A 24,473-nucleotide genomic window follows, 5' to 3' on the forward strand; every position below is an offset into this window, starting at 1 on the left:
GTTCATGCTGATAGTTCTGTTTTCTGCGCCTGTCTGTTGTGTGGAGGGTTTAATTTTTACACCCTGTTTGGCCCCTTACCTGGGGCTTTCATTAGTCGTAGACTACCAATGTGAATTTTCAATCTGGTCATTCTCCACCTTCCCTCCCAATCCTCCTGGTATAGACAGATCTAAATTAGAATTAAGTTTTCTGGCTAGTGGAATGATAAAAACGTTTAGGGAACTGTCAAGGAGTTGAATTTCAGTGACTGACAGTCTGCCTTTACAGTGACGGTTTTGATTATTTAAGAAACAAAACAGGCATGCGTGGTAGCTCACACCTTTAGTTCCTGCACTTGGACTGCAGAAGCAGAGGGGTCTCTGAGAGTGAGGGAGCCTTGTGTAGTGAGTTCAGGACAGCCAGGGCTACATGAGACACATTCAAACAAACCAACACAAAAGCCAAGTACACTGGGCTGGAGAGACGCTGGTATTGGTTGCAAGCACTTCCTGCTCTTCCAGAGAGTCTGATAAGTTTCTTCTGACACCCAGCCCCAAGGGGAGTCAACACCTCTGGCCTCCATGGACACCTGCACCCATGCACGCATGCACACACGCACGTACACACCGCTCATACATAAGCACATACACACAAATTTTAAAAACTAAGAGAAATAGGGAAGTTAATCATTTAAGCTTTCTTATAAAACCACTCACCTTTTTAGCATAATTTAAGATATTGTTGAAGTTTCTACAGCATTAATGTTTTGAAATTGTTTTTGCTGAATGGTATGATTTCATTTTCAGAGCAGAAAATATATGCTTTAAAATAAAACCATATCTCATAAAGATATATACTGTGGGAGAAATAATCTCGATATCTAGAGTAGGATCTAACCTGATATCATATGAAGTTTAGGGACAAGATTCAGGAAGTCCATGAAGCGCCTGAAATTGTTTCTAGAGTGTTGTGTTTATATGAATAGCTGAACTTTTCCTTAGTTTTATTTTTGAGAGGTATCCATAGGGTTCTGCAGTCCACAAAAAGGCATGGAGACTATTTCTAATGGTTGATGAAGTAAGAATTAAAGTTAAAAGAACATTGTATGGGGCTGTGGAGATGGCAGAGTCAGAGAACGAAAGCTTGGATCTCTAGCGTCTCTATGAAAGGTGGGTGTGATGGCACACACCTGTAATGTCGTGCACACACTGGTAATGCCATGCACACACCAGTAGTGCATTGATGCAGAGACACAAGAGGCCCTGCAGCTCACTGACCAACTCGTCTTGCTGGATAGTGAATCCCAGGTTTAGTGAGAGATGAGAAAACCACCTGATGTCAGCCTTTGGCCTCTGTGCAGACACGTGTACACCCAGTACGCAGATATAAATACATGCATATATATGCAAGATATGTACAAAGAATGTTTTGTGTACTTACAGTGATAAAAGTAATATATAACTAAAAAGGACATTAACATGAAGTACTAAAGAGAAATGGTAAGTACTTCCTATCTATAACTCGAGGGCTCATAATTCTTCCTTTTAACAATTTATATATTTTATGTGTATGGGTGCTTTGCATACATACATGCGCACACACAAGTACACACCCCATATGCATGCCTGATGCCTTCAGAGGTCTCAAGAAGGCTTTGGAGTTAGATGGTTGTGGGGTGCCATGTGGGTGCTGGTGACTGAACCCCCATCCTCTGGAAAAGCAATCTGTTCTCAACAGTTAAGAACATTACTCCAGGGCTGGAGACATGGCTCAGAAGTTGAGAGCACTGACTGCTCTTCCAGAGGTCCTGAGTTCAATTCCCGACAACCACATGGTGGCTCACAACCATCTGTAATGGGATCTGATGCCCTCTTCTGATGTGTCTGAAAACAGCTACAGTGTACTCATATAAATACAATAAATAAATCTTTAAAACCATTACTCCAGTCCCAGGCTGATGTGTCTAATGGATCTTTTTTTCCCCAGGGAGTATCTAAACCACAGAGAGAAAGAAAAATGCGAAGTGATTAAAAGCTTGAGGAATGTTGGCCAAGGTAAAGTGTGTCCTGTCCTGAAGCGCACTGTCCCTTTCGGTGTTGCCTATCACCACAGCGGTTTAACTAGTGATGAGCGGAAGCTTCTGGAAGAGGCCTACTCCACAGGTGTGCTCTGTCTCTTCACCTGCACGTCCACCCTGGCAGCAGGGGTCAATCTGCCTGCACGGAGGTAAGAGGTCATCAGGAGGAATAGAAGCTTTCCTCTGCTGAGTTAGTTTCCTTTTACGTTTTAATGAAAAAGCACGTGTCCTGGCTTAGATCGCTCCCTTTGGTGCCCTCTCTATTCTGTGTGTTTGGTTGTCCGTGTCTTCAACTTGTGGGACTGGATCCAGCTGGAAGCAGTCCTGCCTTAGCTTCTTTCTTAGAGCTGGAATTAGAGGCACAACTCCTGGGATGTCAGGATCTGATTCTACTTCTGGGGAGATTGACAAGACCTAAAGAGTTCATTTAATACAGCTTGAAATGTTCGTGAACTGATTTGTAAAGCTAGTCTGGGGTGGAGTCCAGTGTGTGTGTGTGTGAGAGAGAGGGGGGGTGGAGGGAGAGAGACAAGGTTTCTCTGTGTAGCCTGGAGAGAGAGAGAGAGAGAGAGAGAGAGAGAGAGAGAGAGAGAGAGAGAGAGAGAGGAGGTTTCTCTGTGTAGCCCTGGCTGTCCTGGAACTCATCCTGTAGACCAGGTTAACCTGGAACTTAAGAGATTCCCCTGCCTCTGCCTCCACCTCCCAAGTGCTGGGATTCAAGGCCTGCAACACTGCCACCTGGCGTGAAAGGAATAGCTTTGTCTTAGGGTTTCATTGCTGTTACAGACACCATAACTAAGGTAACTCACATAAGGACAACACTTAACTGGGGCTGACTTACAGCTTCAGAGGTTCAGTCCATTATCATCGTAGTGGGGAACATGGCAGTATGCAGACAGGCTGGAGGAGCTAAGAGTTCTACATCTAGATCTGAAGGCAGCCAGGAGAAGACTGTCTCCCATACTGGGCAGAGCTTGAGCTCTAGGAGACCTCAGAGCCCACCCCCACAATGATGGACTTCCTCCAACATGACCACACCCCCTAATAGTGCCACTCCCCAGGGCCGAGCATATCCGACCATTACAAACTCTTAGAGATCAGACCCTCGTCAGTCACCTTTTCAGATATTACCAAACCGTGGAAAACTATAATTGACTTCTCTATATCTCATGACTTGGGGAACAGAGGTTTCTAACAAAAAATTTGTTTTCACAAAATGCTAGTGAACACTAAACAGTGTTTTCCTGCTGGGTACACAGTCTTATGTCTCAGTGTCATCGTCATTAATTATGCCCCCCCACACACATAGTCATGTACATTTATGTATCCATTTACACACAGGGTTGCACAGTGTAGCCCTGGCTGGTCTGGAACTCACTATGTAGACCTGCCTTTACAACAGTTCTACCTGCCTCTCCCTCCGGCTGCTGGGATTAAAGCCTGCACCACCATTCCCAGCCTGGAGCCAGCTCCGTGTCTGTGTAGGCCTGTGATTCTCTATCTCCAAAAGCCCTTCTGAAATATTCATAGTGTTGGGTAGAGGAGCATGAATGTCACAGTGTGATCATGGAGGTGGGAGGTGAGCTCTGGGGTTCAGGAGTCTGTTGGTTTTCTCTGTCTACCTTGTGGGACGGAGGCTGTCGGCCTTGGCGGCCAGTATCTTTCCACTGAGCTGGCCCCTCCAGCAGCTCTTCCCTCTCCTTTGCCACCTTCATTTTCCTCGTGGTAATGCTGCTTATTATATAGATGGTGTGTCCCCTCCTCCTGTCCCCACATCATGGTCTCCCACACCTGGCACCTAAGTACTTCATATGCATTTATTTAGTCATCCCTCAAGATTGATGACCAATATTTTATGCAATTGAAATCTATAAAATAATGAACTTTCCTGGCACTCAGGAGGCAGAGGCAGGTAGATCTCTGAGTTCAAGGCCAACCTGGTCTGCAGAGTGAGTTCCGGGACAACCAGGACTATGCAGAGAAGCCACGTCTCAAATAAATAAATAAATAAAGGTTAGTTTGTTATATGTCACATCAAATGAATGAGTTTCAACACCAAATTGGAGCCCAGGCAGCCTAATCCTATAATCCCTGCAATCCCAGTTACTTGTCTGTTGTACTGATGGGTGTGACACTTGGTGACAGGACACTTGAGCTCCATGGTCCTCTGTCTTAGAGCTGTTGCTGGTCATTTCTGTATTCCACCTGTCCATCAGCTTTATTCTCTTCTCGTGTGGCGTAGGCTAGACTGGGGTAAAGACGTGTGGTTACAGCTATCAACTCTTTTTCTCCAATTTTACCTTCCATATAAAATCAAGGTTTACTGCACTGGAAGACAGTATAGTGCAGAGTGCCTGCCTAACACCTAGAAAGTCCTAGGTTCAAACCTCAGTATCACTACCCCCAAAATCCATTCTTTTAAAGACGCAGAAGTAGGAGGTTATCGAAGTGGGATGGGGTGAAAAGGACGTGGTGTGAATACAATGGAAACAGTACACGTGTGGGGTGTCCGGACAGAAAAGGCTAGCTTTTTACTGTTCTGTTAGTATGTTTATTCATTATATCTTTAGATTTTAAATGCATTTTACATTTCAAGAATTTCATTATGCTTCTTGTAGACACCTGCTTTAAAACAGATTCCCTCTGGAATTAGTTTTCCAAAGTCCTTCATTGTATTTGTTGTGTGCAGTCATTTTTCTGTGTGCCCTCTAACTCTTCCTACATTTCCTTTTCTTCAGGCTGTCCTAGTCTGTTGAGATTCACAGATAAAGACGTTGATAATGCAGAGCAAACTATAGACTCTTCGGTTCCCTTTGAAGAGGAAGCTGACCACAGACTTGTTTATGCCGAAGCAGTATTGAAATTGATGTTTTGTAGACTAAAGCCAGTTGAAATCTGCAGTGCCTTATAGCTAAAGAGAATTTCAGTTCATAAGTCAGGAGCGTATGGTGGTGGTGCAAGGCCAGATCTTTGAGTTTCGGGGTATAAAGTCAGCTGCAAGGGCTTGAGTTCAAGCCATGGCTCTGGCATTTCCTCGTTTGCTATTCAAGGTCAGCCACTGTTGAATGTCAGCTAAGAAAGGAAAATAAAGCCATTGCTAAGCATTTTATATATGTGTGTAAGAACCTAGGACATCAAAGAGCCATTATAAGTGCAGTTTTACTTAAAATTAACATGTTACACTTAATAAAACAGATAAATGGAATTGGGTTTAAAAAGTAGTTGTTGATGTAGAGGATCACTTTATTTTTACACCTTCCGTAGAGTGATCTTAAGAGCTCCCTACGTGGCTAACGAGTTCTTAAAGAGGAATCAGTATAAGCAGATGATCGGCAGGGCCGGCCGTGCTGGGATCGACACTGCCGGGGAGAGCATCCTTCTGCTGCAAGAAAAAGACAAGCAGCAGGTAACGCTCGGCTGGAGCACGCTCACATGACATCATCGCTTAAAAACTAATTACCAGTGTTCCTTAAATGATAGATCCTCCTGTCTGAGTGAGACTTGGGGGGAAGAGTATTCAAATACTCTTATTTCAGACAGTCTTGCTCCTTTGGGAGTTTGTGATTTGCTTTTGTTGTGACTTTAGGGGAGTTTGGGGCTTCCAGTGATCTTCCGAAGTGTGAGGTCTTCATGTGGAGCACTGTTTAGCTTTAGTAACAGTACAACGTAATACCGCTTTAACTTTTCTAGGTCCTGGAACTAATAAACGGCCCACTGGAAAACTGCTACAGCCATCTTGTTGAGGAGTTCAGCAAGGGGATCCAGAGTTTGTTTCTCTCCTTAATTGGTCTGAAGGTATTTTTTAAAGACCTTAAATATGATGAGTATTACCTGAGATAATAGAGATTTTTAAAAATTAGGGGAAATTATAAAATTATAACTTGTAATATAATATGAAAAGGAACAGACTGTGACATAAAAAAAAAATCTAAATTTGGGAACTGGAGAGATTGCTCAGCAAATAAGATTACACTGGCTGCTTTTCTTGAGACCTGGATTCAGTTCCCAGTACCACACGTCAGCTCACAACTGTCAGTAACTTTACTTCCAGGGGATCCAACTCCCTTACACAGATATACATGCAGGCAAAACACTAATGTACTTAAAATATAAATAAATTATGTTTTAAAAGACTCTGAATCTGGGTCTTTTCAATTCGTTAGTAGAGGGAATGTAAGGAAGATAATAATTGGTACCTACCTGAAGTTGCTTTGTAGGAGACAGTTCTGTGGAAGTCGAGAAACAGTGGATCCAGACACATGACAACCATCTCTTCTGCTCACATTAAAAGGGAGGTGTGTCTGTCCTTGTACAGTACAGTCCCGCCACCTCAGTGATGGGCAGCTGGAGCCCCAGCTCTGCAAACAGGAAGGGCAGCAGCCAATGTTACCACACGGCTCTGTAGGCTAGCTGTCGGGTGTGCATTACCATTTTCAACTTCTGATGAGTTTACTAACATGAAAATGGATTCTTGGGGGCTGGAGAGATGGCTCAGCGGTTAAGAGCACTGGCTGTTCTTTCAAAGGTCCTGAGTTTCATTCCCAGTAACCACATGGTGGCTCACAACCATCTATAAAGGAATCTGGTGCTCTATTCTGGTATGCAGGTGTACATGTAGAAAGAATATTCATACAATAAAAAGAATATAAATTTTAAAAAAAGAAAATGGACTCTCAGAGATCTGTGCAGCCTTTATCAAGTATGAGGAATAATGAGGAGGGTGGTAGCTCACACCTTCAATCCCAGCACTCGGGACACAGAGGCCGGCAAATCTCTGAGCTTGAGGCTACAGAGCAAGTTCCAGGACAGCCAGGGCAACACAGAGAAACCCTGTCTCAGCAAACAAACAAAAAGATATTGATATTTTAGAGTTACTCATTAATCCCCTTTAGACTTATTTTAAGTTAATTAAATCCTGTCCTTGTGCCCAAAGTACAGTTAGCCACACAGTAACAAAACTGTAGTAAAAGCTAGAGTTTGAATTTAGCTTTTTCTAACTGCAAAACCATTGTTCTTAGCTCATCAATTGGCTTGTCCTTGTTAGTGTGAACATGGAAGTAAAATGTGAGGCATAATTGAAACAGAGATGCCACAAGTTCTGGTACCTTGCAAACGGATGGTAATCCTTACAATGTTACCTGCTATACTACAACCAGGAAAGTCTAAAGAAGAAAGTAATTAAACGCACGGAGGTTGAAGGGGAGACACAGATTAGATACAGAAGAGATAAGCCACACTAGGTATTTAGAGTAGAACTCAAGAAAAAAAAAGCTTAATGGTAATAGTCAGCAGGCTAGACCCTGTACGGCTGGAGAAGGGCTGTGACATGGGTAACAGCAGGCTAGACCCTGTACGGCTGGAGAAGGATACTGAAGAGTTCAAGTTTAGATGGAAACAGTTGCCTCAAACCAGACAGTATTGGTTGGGGGTAGTAGCAGAGCATGTTTAACCATCAGAGATGTAACAGTCATAGAGACTTTGTAAGAACTCGGCTCTGACACCAACCAAGACTTGTGACTTGCACAGTGTGAGACCTGGGGCTAAGTGGACAGAGGTGAGCATCCCTAGAGACACAAGAGTGCAGGAAGACAAGGAAACTCCAGGGAGAGGATGTGACAGGGAGCTCCTGATTATTTTCACAGCCATGTTTCAGACACCCTGCCAAACACTTGATGTTTTATCTTCAATCCTTGAACTGAATATAATTTCTGTTTTACAGATAATGAATTGGAATCATAGAGCATTAGGCTGCTCTTGACTGTAGACCTGTACTGTATGCCTGAGTCCACACTTTCCTGTCCCCTGATGGTCTCCCTCCACCCATATCTTATCCAAGAAATGCTTCACACAGAAGAATCACAGAATGTAGATGAATAAGTCACTTCTTTCACTTAAGCTTTGTCAGTGGTTTCCTATTGTCATAATTAAACAGGTATGGTGGCATACATGTTTAATCCCTCTTGGGAGACAGAGGCAGCTGGATCTGTGAATTCAAGGCTAACCTGGTCTATAAAGCAAGTCTAGGACAGCCAGGGTTATGTTTTAAAAAAAAAAAAAAAAAAAAAAAAAAAACTTTTGAAAAACCAAAAAACAAACAAACAGCTCAAGCATGTTCCATGATGCCTTTGATACCAGCACTTGGAAGACAACAGTTTCCAAGCCAGCTAGGGCTACATAGTAAGACTCTTGTCTCTTAAAAAAATAAATAAGATAAATAAAAAGAAACTCAAAAGCTAGGTTATTAATGCACTTACCTGTGGTCCCAGCACCTGAGAAGTGGAGGCAGACAGAAGGAGTTGAAGGAAAGCTAGGCTACATGAAACCTGGTCTAAAAGAAACAAAACCCAGAAAGAAAAAAAAGATTCGTCCCAAATTTCTCACCCTGGTATGTGGATAATGTGGCTGCAGCCTGTCTCTCCAGTCTGGCCTCTCACACTTCATTCCAGAAATGCTGGCCTTTAGTTTTCATTTGTCTGATATGAGGTACAAGCACCCGTGCTTTAAGAGCCCTGAAGAGCCAGGGCTCACATTTCTATTTGCTGACCATTGAGTCCCAGCGCCTTACACTGTGCTTGACATTTGGTCAACAATCACTAAATACTTAACACACTTCACTTGACTTTGGACTTGTCCAAGGGTAGACAGAAACTGGCCCAGGTTTAAATCATGGCCAAGCGTTCTGGAGAGGAGTAGAAAGATGACTTGGAGGCAGGTGGACACGTCAGGCAGAGGCACTGCCTGCACCTCCTCTACCTGGCCCTGGCCACTTCATCTGTCAGGAAAGAAGCTGTGAGAACTGCAATAGGCACTTCCTATGACTGTTGAAACGCCATGACCAAGACAACTTTCAGAAGAAAGTTCGTTTGGGCTTTTGGTTCTAGAGGGTTAGGGTCCATCATGGTGGGCACAGGATGCAGCTGGTGGCTGACATGACCACTGGAGCCAGAGGCTGAGAGCTCACATCTCAAACTGCAAGTAGGAAGCAGAGGCTCAGAATGGGAATAGGGTGTGGCATTTAAACCATAAGGCCTACCCCCACTTACAGACAGCAATGCCCCACTCAGACCGGCACTACCAACTGAGACCAAATGCCTGAGACTATGGGGAACATCTCATTCAAATCTCCAGGGAGGTTGAAGTACTTTAATGATCCACAAACTGAACATCAGCTCAAGAATATCTTATTAGTGCAATTGAGCTTGAATATTAAGAATGATTGTTAATAAAAGGAAAGAGAGAAGCAATACAAAAATGAATGCTCCATATTTTTATTATTCCTTATATTGGTTTAATATAAAATGACTACTTAAATATTCCTTTTGAAGGATCATCAGAATTGTAAGAGAGAGCTATTGATCGGTGCTTTTTTAACATAACATGCTGATTTTGGTGAAATTGGCTAATAAAAGTGTGTTCTAAATCTGGGTGTTTTACATCTGAGTAAGTGCAGGGAATTAAGGTCCCTGCTGTCAGCTGTAAATACGAATGGGCGGGTGGGGAGAAGTGTAAGGATAGGGAAAGGTGGAGTTCAGACACAAGAGGGAGACTGATCGGTCGCTAGCTGACCCTTGTGCCAGATGCCACCTTGCCCAATGCTGGCACACCGGGTTTCCTCAGCTGTGTTGTCCATGTTTCTTTATGTGTAGTGCGGGTTTTGGAGCTGAAGCCTCCATGGGTGGGTAGAAGTAGTTGAAGAGAGGATTCCAAAGGGAGTCTGAGTGGAGGTGGGGGATTGCGCTGGAGAGGTTGATCAGAGTAAAACCAAACAGCATTTGGGGCAGGAGGGTGGCTCAGGGGTTAAGATGCAGCACTGTTCTTGCAAGGGACCCACTTTCAGTTCCCAGACCCCGTATCAGGTGATTCATAACCACCCACAACTCCAGCTCTGGGGATCCAGCACCTCTGCCGTCCATGAGCATCTGCACTGATACGTGTCCCTCACCACACACAGCCCTGCAACTAAAAATAATAAAATAGGAGCCAAGGTGGTGGTGCACATCTTCAGTCCCAGCACTCAGGAGGCAGAGGCAAGTAGATCTCTGAGTTCTAGGCCAGCCTGGTCTGCAGAGTTAGTTCCAGAACAGCCAGCACTGCACAGATAAGCCCTGTCTCAAAACAAAGCAAAATATAATAATAGAAATAATAAATTTTTTTTCAATTATACTGAAAATGTACATAAAAGGCATGAACATGATAGCTGTCTTTTCCTTTAGTTGTTTTTTCTGTTAATTCTGTAGATTTTGTGCTAGTTTTTTCTTCAAATAGCTTTAAGGCATGAACGTGAATCTTGTTCCTTGAACTAAGAAAAATGTCCCAGTGATGTCCTTAATTCTTTCAGATTGCAGCAAGTCTTGATGACATATATCAGTTTATGAATGGTACATTTTTTGGTGTTCAGCAAAAGATTTTATTGAAGGAAAAAAGTCTCTGGGAAATAACTGTTGGTGCACTTGAACATCTGACAGAGAAAGGGCTTCTACAGAAAGATGGCCATGGTGACTCTGAGGACTTGCAGTGCTGCTTCCGTATCACCAAACTGGGCCAAGCTTCTTTTAAGGGTAAGTTGAACTAAATTCAGTATTTTCTAAGGGGATGTATTGGAAACAATAGAAGTTCTTTTCCTTCTTTAAATTGGACTTGTGATTTCATATTAAAAGTCTTAATCTTATGAGCTGTTTCAGCTTTCAGAGGGTGGAAATACTTTGAATTGTAAGTAGTTGCACAAGTAGATAGAGGAAAGCCGCCTCCTTCCTTCCCTCCTTCCCTCCCTCCCTCAGCAACACACAGCTTAGCACCTGTCTGTGAGTTTTACTTCAATTCACAGTTCGTGCTATAAACAGACGTACATTTTTGTTTTAAACAAATAATTTCTGTTGTTCTGGAACTTGCTTTTTACTTAATCTATAGATTGTATCTGAACAGAGAATTAATTTCGCTTTTTTAAAAAGATTTATTTATTATATTTATGTGAGTACACTGTAGCTGTTTTCAGACACACCAGAAGAGGGCATCAGATCTCATTACACATGGTTGTGAGCTACTACTATGTGGTTGCTGGGAATTGAACTCAGGACCTCTGGAAGAACCATCAGTGCTCTTAACCTCTGAGCCATCTCTCCAGCCCCTAATTTTTTTTTTTTTTTAGGCCAGGGCTTTCTATGTAGCCTTGGTTATCCTGGAATAATTTTTTTCTTAATGAGTAATTTACCTATTGAAAAATATCTGCTCTTAAAAAAATTTAGGTTAGAGAAATGTCTCATTCAGTAAAGTCAGTCAGTAAAATCATAAAGACCAACCTGAGTTCAGATTCTCATCACCCACATAAAAGGCCAGGCATGGCCGAGCACAGTGGTGTGGGTCTGCAGTCCCAGCCGGAGGAAGGTGGAGGCAGCTGGGCCTTGAAGTTTGCTGGCCAACCCAACCTAGCCAAATAGTGAGTTCTTGGTTCAGCCCAAGAGTGAGGTAGGGAGTGACTGAAGACCTTTACTCCATCTCTAGCCTCCATCCTCCTGCACACACACACACACACACACACACACACACACCATCCTGAGTTCTTAGGACAGTGTTATCAGAAGTCCATACACATGTCTCATTAGACCCCTCAGGAACTCCCATTGTTCCCAGCTCAGGATCTACTCTTGCAGACACACCTGCCCACCACATATCAGATAATACATCACAGCCCTTCAGAAAGATCATATCATCTAATGTTGGGTATCTCTTTGGTGTTTCCACAAGGGCAGCATCCCTGGCAGGTGGCACCTGACTATATTTTTCTGCACAGGTATATGTGTACTTAGGTACATCATTCACTTTTTAATGGAATCATGCCCATTTATGAAATACCATGAGCCCACAGCATCATGTGTGTTGGACGGGCACAATGCCCCTGAGCTACATCCCCAGCTCTCATTTACTTTCGAGTCTGGGTTTCCAGAAGCTGACCAAGCTCGCTGGCCTCCCGTGGTTCAGGCAGACCTTGACTGTACAGTCCTGGCTCGACCTCTGAGTGAGACCATTTGTGGGCTCACACTAAAGTCCTGGCCCACATTCCTTTTATGCTGTACTCATCCATAAATATGGCTGGAACATAAATTATTTAACCATCTTTTTATTTATGAACATTTGCATTGCTTGTGATTTTTCTAATTATAAATAGCCACATGACTTATAAACAGTGTCTCAATTTATTTTGGGTACACGTTGAATTTTTTTTTTTAACCAGATTACCAAAAATAGAGTAGTTGTATCAGAATGGTCTAAGATGTGATGCATACTATGAAAATAACCTCCAGTACTATTTCAAAGAAGAGAATTTGGGGAATTACTGGTTTAATTTAGGACTGAAGTCTATGCAGGAGTAGGACACCTGGCATGCACGAGGCCTTCGCTGAGCTCAGCAAACAAGTAAAGCAAACACATCTCTGTTTATTCTCAGCCTTACAAAGTGTCCGTTTTTATTGCTTTGTAACACCACAGGTGTGAACACACCAATATTTTAATATCTTTGTTTCGTGTCCATTCACGTTATTTGTATAGAAATTGTTCCAATTAACAAAGCCCAGAATTCCACGGCATGTTTTGTCGTCTGTGACTCAGTTGTGTTTGCTTTGTTGTCTCTGAAAGCTGAGGAGAGGAAAACTCTGAGAGGCTAGATAAACGTGCTCATCAAACTAATCCAGACGGTCTGGGTCTCATGCAAGTCAGTCTGTCCCAGGGCTGGCTGTGTAGCTGTGGCTGGGACAGACAGACATGTACAGCACCCCTGGCTGAGAGTGTGCCCAAGCACGTCCTGAATTTGTGTTTTTGTATTTCTTTAGGAGCCATTGATTTGACCTACTGTGACACTCTGTATAGAGACTTGAAGAAAGGTCTGGAAGGACTTGTACTGGAAAGCCTTCTTCATCTGGTCTATCTGACCACGCCCTATGACCTCGCTGCTCAGTCTGAGCCCGACTGGATGGTGTACTTCAGGCAGGTGAGAGAACAGGACTTTTCACGTAGACTTGGGTGGACTTTTGTCACATGACCTGGTGAAACACTTGGAATTGGGCCTTTTGTCTTGAGTTTCTTTCTCTTCCTTATTTAGGCTACTATATATGAATCGTAAAAAGCCATGGCTTATTGTGGCATTCACACAAATGTGTATGTCTTTCAGGTTTTGAAAAATATTTGTGTGTGTGTGTTCAGGTCATGTGCATGCTTGTACATGCCTGTGGAGTCACTCCCTTAGAGCCATCCACCTTGGTTTTTGGGACAGATCTCCCACTGAGACATGGAGCCCATACTTGGTGTGGGCTAGCTGGCAGCTGAGCTCCAGGGATCCGACCTGACCTCGGTGTTGAGATTACAGTGCAGGACTCCAATGGCGCCTTTTTGCACGGTTCTGGGATGACCAGTGCCCGATTGCCTGTGCAGCAAGCTCTTTACTAACTTAGCCGTCTCCAGCCCACCAAGAGCGTGTATTTTACAGCCAGTCCCACAGGAGAGCTGGCCCTGTGTGAGAAAACCAGTTGGTAGAATAACATACTATGATGATTTTTTATGGCCAGCCTGGCTGAATGAATACACAGGTTACATTAGAAGGGTGTTTCTACCTTGAAACCTCAAGCCCCCAGTCTACAGCTTTTTAATTTCAGGAAATTAATTTCTGTAATGTCATTTTTAAGATGTTACATACGTATGTCAAGTCCTGTATGGCACAGTTACTTTTGGACCCTTCTTAAACACAGTCACGGTCCATAAAATGTACCCATGGCCTAGTCTTCATGCACAGGCGTGTGTGATCTAGTGGTGGAGCCGTGTCCGGGTGCAGCAAGGCAAGCTCATCAGCGTGGGCTCACACGGCCGTCAGCTGTGCCGTCTCCAGGCCCTGGAACTGTGGGACCACCATCCTGTGTAGCCCGGTGTTGACGGAACATTGTCCTGTTTGTGATGATCATTTTGTAATATTTATAAATGCTGTGGGGTTTCTCTTGTCCATTAAAATTATGGAGATGCACCCTCAGAATTAACACTGGTGTTGGCTGAAATGAGACGTCTAAAGCTACAGTTGTATTTTTTCATGTGTTTATTCATTCCTTCTCTATGTAGTTTAGTCAGCTCAGCCCAGCAGAGCAAAATGTAGCTGCTCTTCTTGGAATCTCTGAAAGCTTTATTGGGAAGAAAGCATCAGGACAAGCCATCAGAAAGGTGCCGTATCATTCTTTTATGTTCTTACTAATAGTCACTCAAGAAAATTAGTGTCCTTTTCTCATTTCCTTTACTGACTTGATCTTTTTGTTTCCCAGTGCTTGGGAGGTGGAGGTGGGTATATCTCTGTGAGTTCAAGGCCAGCCTGGTCTACACAGTGAGTTCCAGGCAAGACAGTACTACACATTGGCACTCTGTCTCTGAAAAGAGAAAAATAAAATAAAATCCTCCACACTAATCTGTTAAGTTTATATTATAAAATATTTTTATAATATCATATAACTGTGTATATAAGTTGAACACGAAATGGTTTTGTAATATATATTATGCATACAGATTTATATATGATGGGGGTGTGTGTGTGTGTGTGTGTGTGTGGTGCTGATGAGACCCGGTACTTGGCTGGGCCACCTGAGCATTCTGCCACTAAGCTTCCATCCCCTAAAGAAGCCAGTGTGCCTCCCAGAAACTCCATCTGAGCTGTCCTGCTTGAGCATGTGTGTGCACAGGAGCGTAATGAGTGTGTGTGTTCATTCACGGCGCTGACGCGGAGGTCCAAGAACAGCTTTGTGGAGTTTGATTTCTTTCTCTCCCCTTTCTTCCTTCCCCTCTCTCTCTCCCCCTCCCCACCCCACTCCGCTCTCTGCCTTTACACGGATCCAGCGTCAGGCTCCGGTGATCAGCCGTGCACACCTGAGCAAAGGTTTGACGTGCTTTAAACTCAGAGCCGTCTCAGCGGCCTTCATCTTCTTCATACAAAATCTTGGAATAGACATTAGGGCATCTGTCCTGCCATGTAACAATTCCATCTTTTTTCCTGGCTTTGGAATTACATTCTAAGCATTAACCTACATTAACTCAATATATAGTTAATGGTAAAAGCACATTAAAAATGCCAGAATTCAATATACTTTTTCAGCTTATGCTTCTAAAAGGACGGTCCATTATATACATGCTGAATCTGTAATTCAAAATCCACTGATACTTCTCCTTTATCCCAATATTCTTTTCATATGTTATTTATGTTTTCATTTTCAGACAGGGGCTTGCTCTGTAACTCAGGTCTCGATTTCCTACTTGGGCCTTGAAGTGCTGGGGTACAGGCACACCATCACGTCTGACTAATGATGCACTCTGGGACCACTCTCCCCTTTCAACTCCATCTGTGATGTTGTTTCTCGTGGTACCTTGACACGAGTGATGAGATTCTTTGCACAAGATCACTGGCACCACAGGCAAAAGCCGATACACAGAACAGAAACCACGGGGAGCTTCTTCCTGTCTGTCTCAGCTTTGGGAACTCTGTTTATCATGACCATGGGGAAACCATAGCATACTCCCTTGCTGTTTATAGTATAGACAAGCTTAGACCATTTAGTTTTGTGTGTTTGTCTAACATTCAAATGCAGCTCACGAACAGCACAGTTCCCGTGGCGGTCTCCCTAACTCCCAGCAGAGTATGGATCCAGACAGTGCTGTGTGGCAGTTCCAGTCCACACACCTCACAAGCCCATATCGGTTCAAACATTGAGAGTCTGGTCCTCAGTCTCTTATTTTAGGCACATGTAAGCATGGCACAATTTGGTAAAGCTTTTCCTGGTAGTAAGTAACTCAGTCCCATTCTCACAATATGGATGCATCAAAGGGCTTTGTAAAGCCCATGTGACATCTTCCATAAAAATAGGTTCAGGATTGACTGAGAAAACAAGCCCATGAGAAGTGCAAAGGTCCCCAGGCTGTAAAGCACATCGCTCCCAGCCTGGTGTAGAAGAGGTTCTCCATCTCTTCCCATGATGGAGCAGCTCTGAGTGTTACCATTCCTGGTCCCTTCTGCCTCTCTGTGAGCACAGGAGCCTCCATGCCTCCCGCCTTCCCTGTTCCCTCCATGTTCTCACTCTAACTCTGCTACAAACAAACACTACCAACTGGGCGGGTGACTGGACAGCTCAGGGAGAGAGCACACCCTTAGCATATGTGAGGCTTCACCTGATTCCTCAGCTCGAGACTACACTGGCTTCTTGGGTAAGCCGCAAAGCTGCAAGGAGAAGCCCGCCCTGTCCTCCCTAGTTGTGTGGCTCGGCCATGGCAGCTCCTTAGCTCACAAGTGAATCTCTGACCTGAGCCTCTCTTTTTATTGACTTCTGTGTCTCCTTGTCCTGTCCTCATTTATGAAGATTCCAGTCAGCAAGTTCAGGGCTCCTGGTAAATCCTGGCTGGCATCGTTTACGGGTCCTGAACTAACCACATTCATCCCAAGTCGCAGTTGTGAGCGCCAGATGCTGGGCTTGAGCATTGCTTTGCTCTCCTCCCCAGAACAGCGAGCGTCCTTACACTCGGAACACCTGACCTTGGGAGCCAGGGGCTTCTGTGTCCCTGTCACAGCTGCAGCCTCACCCACTTAAGGCCCCTTTTATGTCTTTCTAGAAGGTGGACAAGAACGTTGTCAACAGACTCTATCTGTCTTTTGTCCTTTACTCCTTGCTGAAAGAGACCAACGTTTGGAGTGTGTCTGAGAAATTTAACATGCCCCGAGGATACATACAGAGTCTGCTTATGGGAGCTGCCTCCTTCTCATCCTGTGTGTTACATTTCTGTGAGGTAATCAGTTAACCATTGTCTCCTCCCTGCTGAGTCACTGTGTTCTTCTGTCAAAGCACACAGATTTATTTAAAGCCTTTTTTCAGTTTCTGCCTTTTTACACAAGGACTATGTGGGAGCTCATGGAAATGATGCAGAAATCCCTAAGTCACAGCAGTGGGCCTGGCTGATGGTTCCTTTACAACCTGGCTTCTGTGTGATGACTCAGGGGTGGTGAGGACTTTGGTCAGTTACCCAAGTTCATCAGTGGCCACATGTCTGCTCAGTCCCACATCTTCTGGACAGCCACAGTGACATACACATTTACTTCTAGTGTCGGGCAGGTAGGGCTCCACATGGAGGTGTATGTGTATATAAGTGATGATAAATTAATATATATCTATATGGCAGCCTCCCAGGTGCTGGGATTAAAGGTGTGCTCACCACAGCTAGCTCACCAGGTTTTACCAGGTTTTAATTTTAATTTTCCTATTTCAAACCTCTGTAGGCTATGAATGTGAATAATTAATTGTACTATATGTGCTAATGATGGTGAATTTTTGCTCTTTAACTCTGGTATCTGTTCAGCAACTGTGTTAGTGGTGGTGACTTTTTAACCAGGATTAGTAGTGAAACTTAGTGAACCTTCTCCCACGTGGCGGGAGAACCCACAGAGCACAGCGCCGACTGTACGGCAGCTGTCCTGGAGTCTGTCACGCTGCTGTCAGTGCAGACGTGAGACAGGGTCTCTCATGGAGCCTGTCTGCACACCTGTGTACAAGCACACAGCGCCAGGGCCCCAGGCCTCACTCATCCGTAGATCTCTCAAGGACAGTTGACATGATAACCGCCAAGCCACACACCATGTCCTCGGGAGCTGCAATGTTTTGTTGAACATCATGTGGTATTTGATTCTGTCCTTATTTAATACTTTGTCTCTGGGTCACTCCCACAAGTAAAACCTGTTTATGGTCACTCGGCAAATGGAACTGTATAGACACTTCCTGAAATTTTTGTTAGAAATAACTTTTTTTCTTAATGTTAAGCTTTGTTTCCTCCTCCAAAACCTAGTTCATCAAGCGCCCAAGGTCCCCCATGCTTTGTGGCAATTGGGAGGATCACTCTTAACCCACGCAGCCCATCCAAGCCAGAAAAATACTTAGGAGTAACTTATATAGATAAATATGTCAATTACATAAAATACATAACTTACATCAGTGTATCTTTGTTTGCTCAGGAGCTGGAGGAATTTTGGGTTTACAAAGCCCTTTTGGTGGAACTCACCAAGAAACTGGCGTACTGCGTGAAGGCGGAGCTAATCCCTCTCATGGAAGTGACGGGGGTCTTAGAGGTCAGCCTCACCCTGCCTCCCTGACTGAGCTCATGTCTCCTAACAGAAAAATAAAGTTGTGCCATTTTCTGACAAGTTCCTGCATGACAGGCTCTAGAAAGAGACGCACCATTCCAGGTCCTGCGGAGGGACAGAGCCGATGGGGTCAGCACATGTAAACAAAGAAACTGTCCCCAGCGAGGGATGGTGACAGCCCTACAGGGTGGATGCAGTCAGTGACAGCATGTGTAAGAGCATCACCTTTGGCCAGTAGCAGAGAAGAGAATAGGCCGGACTTCTGGGAGAGAGGCAGGAAGATCCGCCACCCAGACTCAGGAAGGCAGATGTGTGAAACTGAGAAGTAACCAGACATTGATATAAGTTAAAAGCTAGTTAGGAGCAAGCCTAAGCTAAGGCCATAAGCACTGTTAGTTAAAATAAGCCTCTGTCACTCAGGAACAAGGAAGGTGTAGAAGAGCCCCATGCTTCAACATGGGCAGGCAGAGCATCCCTCCCTATCCCTGTTTTCCCTCAGACTTCTTCCTTCCTTTCTTCCCTCCTTCCTTCCTTCCTTTCTTTTTGGTTTCTCAAAACAGGGTTTCTCTTTATAGCCCTGGATGTCCTTGAATTCCAGACCAGGCTGACCTCCAAGTCAGAGATCCTCCTGCCTCAGCCTCTGAGTACTTAGATTAAAGGAGTGCCCCACCACTGCCCGGCTTCCCTCCAGCCTCTCTGTGCCTGGGCTGCTCGCAGACAGTAGAAAGTGCTGCCTCTTCTAGGGTCCTCCCCTCAGTCAGTCCTTCCAGACCCTTCCAGACCTTCCTAGACATGAGACTCAGCTGATCCCAGATCAGATCACCCACAAGTCTCCCAGGAAGCCATTGCTGTTTGAGAGATGGCTGTGATGGCAGATCTCCGTTATGAAAACTTGGGGTCTGCTCTTCCCCAGTATCCTGTGTCTTAACCACAGCTCCTCTTTCTCTGCTGGAGTAAAGATTCGTTCTGTCAGTTTGTACCCAGTGCAGCAATGGCGGACGGCAGGAAGGTTGTTCACATTATCTAAGACTTTGGGAAGAGAGGATGCTTGGTTTTCAGCTTCCTGTTAGCAGCCCACCATCCGCTTCAGTCCTTCCCATCTGCTTTCATTCTACTTAGGAAGCACACGCAGTTCCCGAGGGTCTAGCTGGGTTCCGTTCCTGGTTCTGTCTCAGCAGCTGAGCAGCAGATGTACACTGTGTGGAAACCTACCCTCAGGCAGAGTAGAGCCTCCCAAACACAGCATCAAAGCTCAGCACTGTTCTGCTGTCATCGCTTTATATTTTCATTGCTGTCTTTGTCTATTTCTCTCTGTTGCATGTGGGTTTGTTTTGTTGTTGTTGTTGTTTGATAACCCCAAATAGTCATAGTATTCCTTTTTTTTTTACTACGTTAGGGTCGAGCAAAACAACTATATAGCGCAGGCTACAGAAGTGTCATGCACTTAGCCAATGCCAACCCAGAAGTGCTGGTGAAGACAATTGATAATCTGTCCAGACGGCAAGCCAAGCAGATCGTTTCCTCAGCCAAGGTGAGCAAGCCTTGCAAAAACCATGTAGCAGGGGTGGAGAGGTATCTCAGTGGTTAGAGCACTGGCTGCTCTTCCAGAGGATCCAGGCTCAATTCCTAGCACCTGTGTGGCAGCTCACAGCACTCAGTAACTATTTCTAGGAGACCTGATGTCCTCTTCTGACCTCTCAGGGCACGGCTCACACAATTTACACAGTCATGCAGCAAGCATTCATGCTCATAAAACAAAATTAAAATAAAACAAAAAAAGACCCGTGTACGAAGATTCCACAGGTACAAATACTACACCTGTTTCTGACACAGGATTGCTGAGGAGAGAAACAGAGACAGAGGCCGAGACCCTAAAAATGAATGCTGTTTTGGGGTTTTATTGAAACCTGGGGACTGGCAGCCCGGTTCTCTTCCACAGCCTCCTCACGGAGGTCCTCTCTTCAGCATGCCCACCTTTCGTCTTTCCACCTGCACGCTCCTTCACTGACGAGCACTACCAAGACATCACAGTGTGTTGAGTTTAATTTTACCTCTTGAGATTTCTAGCACCACACATACGTACGCGCTGCCCAGAGCCAGCCAGTTCTTCGCTAGTTTCACACGTTTGAAGTAAGGGTTTCTCTTGTGTGTTGCATTCTGTAGCTACAGGCAGTGCGCTGTTTCAGTCCCCTTCTGAGACTGCTGGTGTGCTTCTGTTTGCGGGTGAAGCCATTACGTCCCTGGTCATGGCTGTTTAAAATGTCATTGGTGCATTACTGCGGTGGCCGACCTTGTGTCAGCCTGACACACAAACTGGAGTCATCTCAGTGAGGAGCACACCCCCACAAGATCAGGCTGTTACACTGTCTTAATTAGTGATTGTGGGGGGACGGCCCAGCCCGTTTGGGTGGTCAGATCCTGGGCTGTGGTCCAAAACACAGGCTGAGTAAACCGGTAAGCAGCCCCCTCCATAGCCACCGAATCAGCTCCTGCCTCCAGGTTCCTGCACAGTGTGAGTTCCTGCCCTGACTTCCTTCAGTGATAAATAGCAATATGGAAGTATAAGCCCCCAAACCATTTCCTCCCCAAGTTGCTTTTTGGTCATGTTCTTTTGTTGCATTAGAAACCCTGACTGAGACAATTATTTGCATACATGAAGCAGAACTGCTTTTTAAAAAAAAAAAAAAAAAAAAAAAAAAACTTATGTTCTGAGCGTTGCCTTAGCTGACCTTTGCAGTGGTCCATAATGGGATATGTTGTGTGTTCACGGAGACAGTGTCCAGGATGGACTGTGTCCCAGCAGACAAGGTGTTCTCGAGTGGGTAGTGATGCCCCCTGCCTCTGCCTCCCAGGAGAACTAAAGGCAGCCCAGCACGCAGGCTGCGCAGTGTTTGTGAGCACTCTCTTCCTTGTGTGCTGTCCTTGAAATTAACCATATCTCCAGGCATGGCAGAATACATATTTGAGGCCAGCCTAGACTACATAGTGAAATCCTATCTCAAAAGCTATAGGAAGGGGGTGGAGAGGTGTTTCAGTGGTTAGAGCACTGGCCGCTCTTCCAGAGGACTTGGGTTCATACTTCCAGCACTCACATGGCCATCACATCTGTAACTCCAGTCTCTGCAATTTGGCCAACTCTTCTGGCTTCCAGGAGCCATGGTGTTTACACAGACATGCAGACAAAACACCCGTACACGTTAACTAATCAATTAATTAATTTAAACAAAAAATACAGGAGGGAAAATGACAGGAGGAAGAGGAAGCACACAGAGGGGAGGGGATAACAGATCCAGTAATGTCCACTGTAGAAGCTTTAGTAAGAAGGGTAATAGATCCAATCATGTTTCTGTGGGAGCCTTAGTAAAACATTTTTCTGCAATACTATGGGCTTTTAAAAGCACTAAATTAAACAGTTTGCAGAGCTAATTAAATATACATGTAAAGGATAACAGTTTCAAGAGCTAATTAAATTTTTGCAAAATTTTCTGAAATTTTATAGATTATAAATTAAGTTTAAGTGCCTGAGTCTTCTGTGAGACGAATCTTTGTGTGTGCGTAAGCTCGTTATCTTTGGACTGAACGCTGGGATCCGCTAAAGAGGTTCTGACGAAATACCCCTGCTCCGTTACTGAAATGCCTGGTTCTGGGGGCATTTCTCAGTCTCGGTGTTTCAGTCCCAGCGTTAAACATCAATGTGTCAGTACCCGGGTCTCAGGCTCTCATAAAATGTTGGCAACTCTCTGGCCAAGTACATTTGGCCTCCTGACTGGTCTTTTAATTGCAGATGCTGTTGCATGAAAAGGCAGAGGCATTGCAAGAAGAAGCAGAAGAATTACTGAGATTGCCTGCAGACCTCCCTGGACTTGGGGGTTCCAACTCTGAAAGTACAGGAAGCCATGCTGGGGACACAGCTCTGTACTAGGGCGTTTGCCTGAGATGCCTAGGGCCCTGTGTTAAATACTCAGCTCCCCCAAGAAAGAAGAAGCTGGAGGGTTGTAAACTGTGGTGGAAAGCACATGTGTCCCAGCATGTGGGAGGCAGAGGAGGGACAGTGAGTGTCAAAGGTCAGCCTCGGTTACACAGAGTTGGAGGCCTGGGCTGCGGGAGTCCCCGTCTCAAAGGAAAAATCCATGAAGCTGCTGATGAATGATTTTTAGTTTGGCTTATTTATTATATCTTATTGAAAATCCCCTGTGTAAATGTATCTGTATTTTAATTATACATTAAAACCTGTGGATGAACTTTTAGAAGGCGGTCTGGATGATTAAGTCGGCCATCACTGAGCAGTCCCACTGATAAGCCATTTTCCTCCATTCCTGTACGTTTTCCTGCTCAGTCTTCCTCGGGATGCCCAACCTGGCTTTCTGGTCAAACCTTTCACTGTTTTCTTCCTTTTCCCAGTGCCTTGTTCTTGCTGACACCTGCTGACATGCTGATACGTGCTGACATGTGCTGAGCGCGCTGTGATGCTACTTTGTAAACTCAGCCTTCACCCTCATCTCTCCCATCAGTGATTTCCAAACCCCTGTGGTCCTGATGGAAGTTATCACCACTCTCTGAAAGTGCTAACATACTTCTAGCGCCAACACACTGCTCACATCCTATCTATGGGGTTACCCCATACTCATCCCTGTAACCCTGCAGGGTGCTCCCGATCTAAGCATTATGTGCTGTTTTCTTCTTTGCTACTGCTTTCAAGAGTGATTGAGATTTGCACTAATCGTGTTCCTACACCACCTAGCATCGGCCACTGTTCACAGAATAAGAATGTGGGGAAGAACCACATCAACAATTTGAAGAATCTTTTTTTCATTTTATAAACTTTATTTTAACAAAAAACAACTTGCAAATGACTAAACACACATACATACACTAAAATTAACCAGAAAGAATTCTTTTCAAGAATCTCCTAAGTGCATTTCCTTTATCAGAAGTGTAGTGAAGAACTAATCTAGGACTGTCGAGGGACTCCGTGGTCAAGAGCACTGGCTGCTCCTGCAGAGGACCAGGCTTCGACACCCATAACTGACCCCAGGGGACCCACGCCTCATTCTGGTCTCCACAGTACCTGTGGCTCACACACCTGCAGGCAAAACACCCATGCACGTTAAATAAAAATAAAAGGAACTGTCTAGCAGCTAATCCAGAATAAGGAAAGATGGGGCCCAGCAACATTCCAAGCACTGGGCTGGTTTGGGTAAGTTCTGATCACCTGAGCAACTTGGAAAGTTTTCAGAGGGTTTCACAGCCACCTGTGTCCTAACATGGCGGTTAACACCACACTCACCGACACGGTATTTACTGTGTCAGAAGCTGCCGCTATGGAAAGTAACCAGCAGCCATCCTGGAACTGTGGGCAGGATAATTCCTCACTGCATGGGTGAGCGAACTGGAAAGGTTACGGTGGCTTGTCTGAGGTCATAGAGTGTTCATTTCTAATCAGGAATCCAGACCCATGTAGTCCCGGTCATGCATGTATTATGTTATTGAAGGGATTGGTATCAGCACAAGACACACCATGACCAAGTTCTCAACACAAAGATTTGTCCCAGAGAGACAAAGGACAGGAAATAAGAGACCAAGACAGGAGATAGAGGAGGAGGGAGAAAGGAAGAGAACATGGGAGAGGGGGAAGGGACATTTACCCCAAAGGGACAAAAGACTGCCTACGAATAAAGGGCAAATGTGACCCATAAAGTACAAGGGGAAACCCTGTGTTAGGATGAGGTGTTTAGTTTTAACTGGGTATGTTCATTAGGTGAGGGAAAGGGAGCTTTTTGATTCCTGGACTTTAATAATTTGATAGCTGGACCTTGGTAGTCAACCTCAGGAGGAGAAAGTGGCCAAATAAGGGAACAGACCCTGTGGCTAGCTTCAGGAATATAACCTAATGGTTCTTAACAAGGCAGAGGGAAAGAGTAGGGTAAGGTCTGCCAGAGCCATGTTTACCATACTGGGGCCTGCTAGAACCTTTCGATTATTTTGGTGGCTCTGTCTGAGTTTCCCTTCCAAGTATTTCTTTCCTCTTGTGTGACAAGACTTTTCTTGGGGAGACAACACACATGTCTACTAAACCTAGATAAGGAGTCCACAACAGACTTAAGTGCAGATCCCACCAAAGTCCCACTTGTGAACCAGTGAGCTTTATTGGGGTTACTTACAAGAGCAGAAATGATTGAAAGACAGCTACACAACCAAATCCCACTCCAGCACACGTGACAGCTCATAAAGTTGGGAACCCAAAGCACTCTTCACAGCCTGCAGGCTTGTCAGAGGGT

General features: G+C 44.7%; 1 protein-coding gene across 2 annotated transcripts in view; it reads left to right on the forward strand.

Annotated features, from left to right (window-relative positions):
* Window positions 1-22,385, forward strand: part of HELQ (helicase, POLQ like) — a 40,017-nt gene extending 17,632 nt beyond the window's left edge. For both annotated transcript variants that reach the window (XM_080924668.1, XM_080924669.1), the window contains 10 exons: window positions 1,967-2,206; window positions 5,322-5,463; window positions 5,748-5,852; window positions 10,396-10,615; window positions 12,881-13,038; window positions 14,154-14,252; window positions 16,677-16,850; window positions 18,067-18,180; window positions 19,592-19,726; window positions 21,980-22,385. In XM_080924668.1, the coding sequence (XP_080780794.1) occupies window positions 1,967-2,206; window positions 5,322-5,463; window positions 5,748-5,852; window positions 10,396-10,615; window positions 12,881-13,038; window positions 14,154-14,252; window positions 16,677-16,850; window positions 18,067-18,180; window positions 19,592-19,726; window positions 21,980-22,117 (1,525 nt within the window). In that variant the 3' untranslated portion in view covers window positions 22,118-22,385. The remainder of the gene's footprint in view (window positions 1-1,966; window positions 2,207-5,321; window positions 5,464-5,747; window positions 5,853-10,395; window positions 10,616-12,880; window positions 13,039-14,153; window positions 14,253-16,676; window positions 16,851-18,066; window positions 18,181-19,591; window positions 19,727-21,979) is intronic.
* The last annotated feature ends 2,088 nt before the right edge of the window (window positions 22,386-24,473 follow it).

The sequence above is a fragment of the Micromys minutus genome (genome assembly GCF_963924665.1).
Source record: "Micromys minutus genome assembly, chromosome: 11".
Lineage (NCBI taxonomy): Eukaryota > Metazoa > Chordata > Mammalia > Rodentia > Muridae > Micromys > Micromys minutus.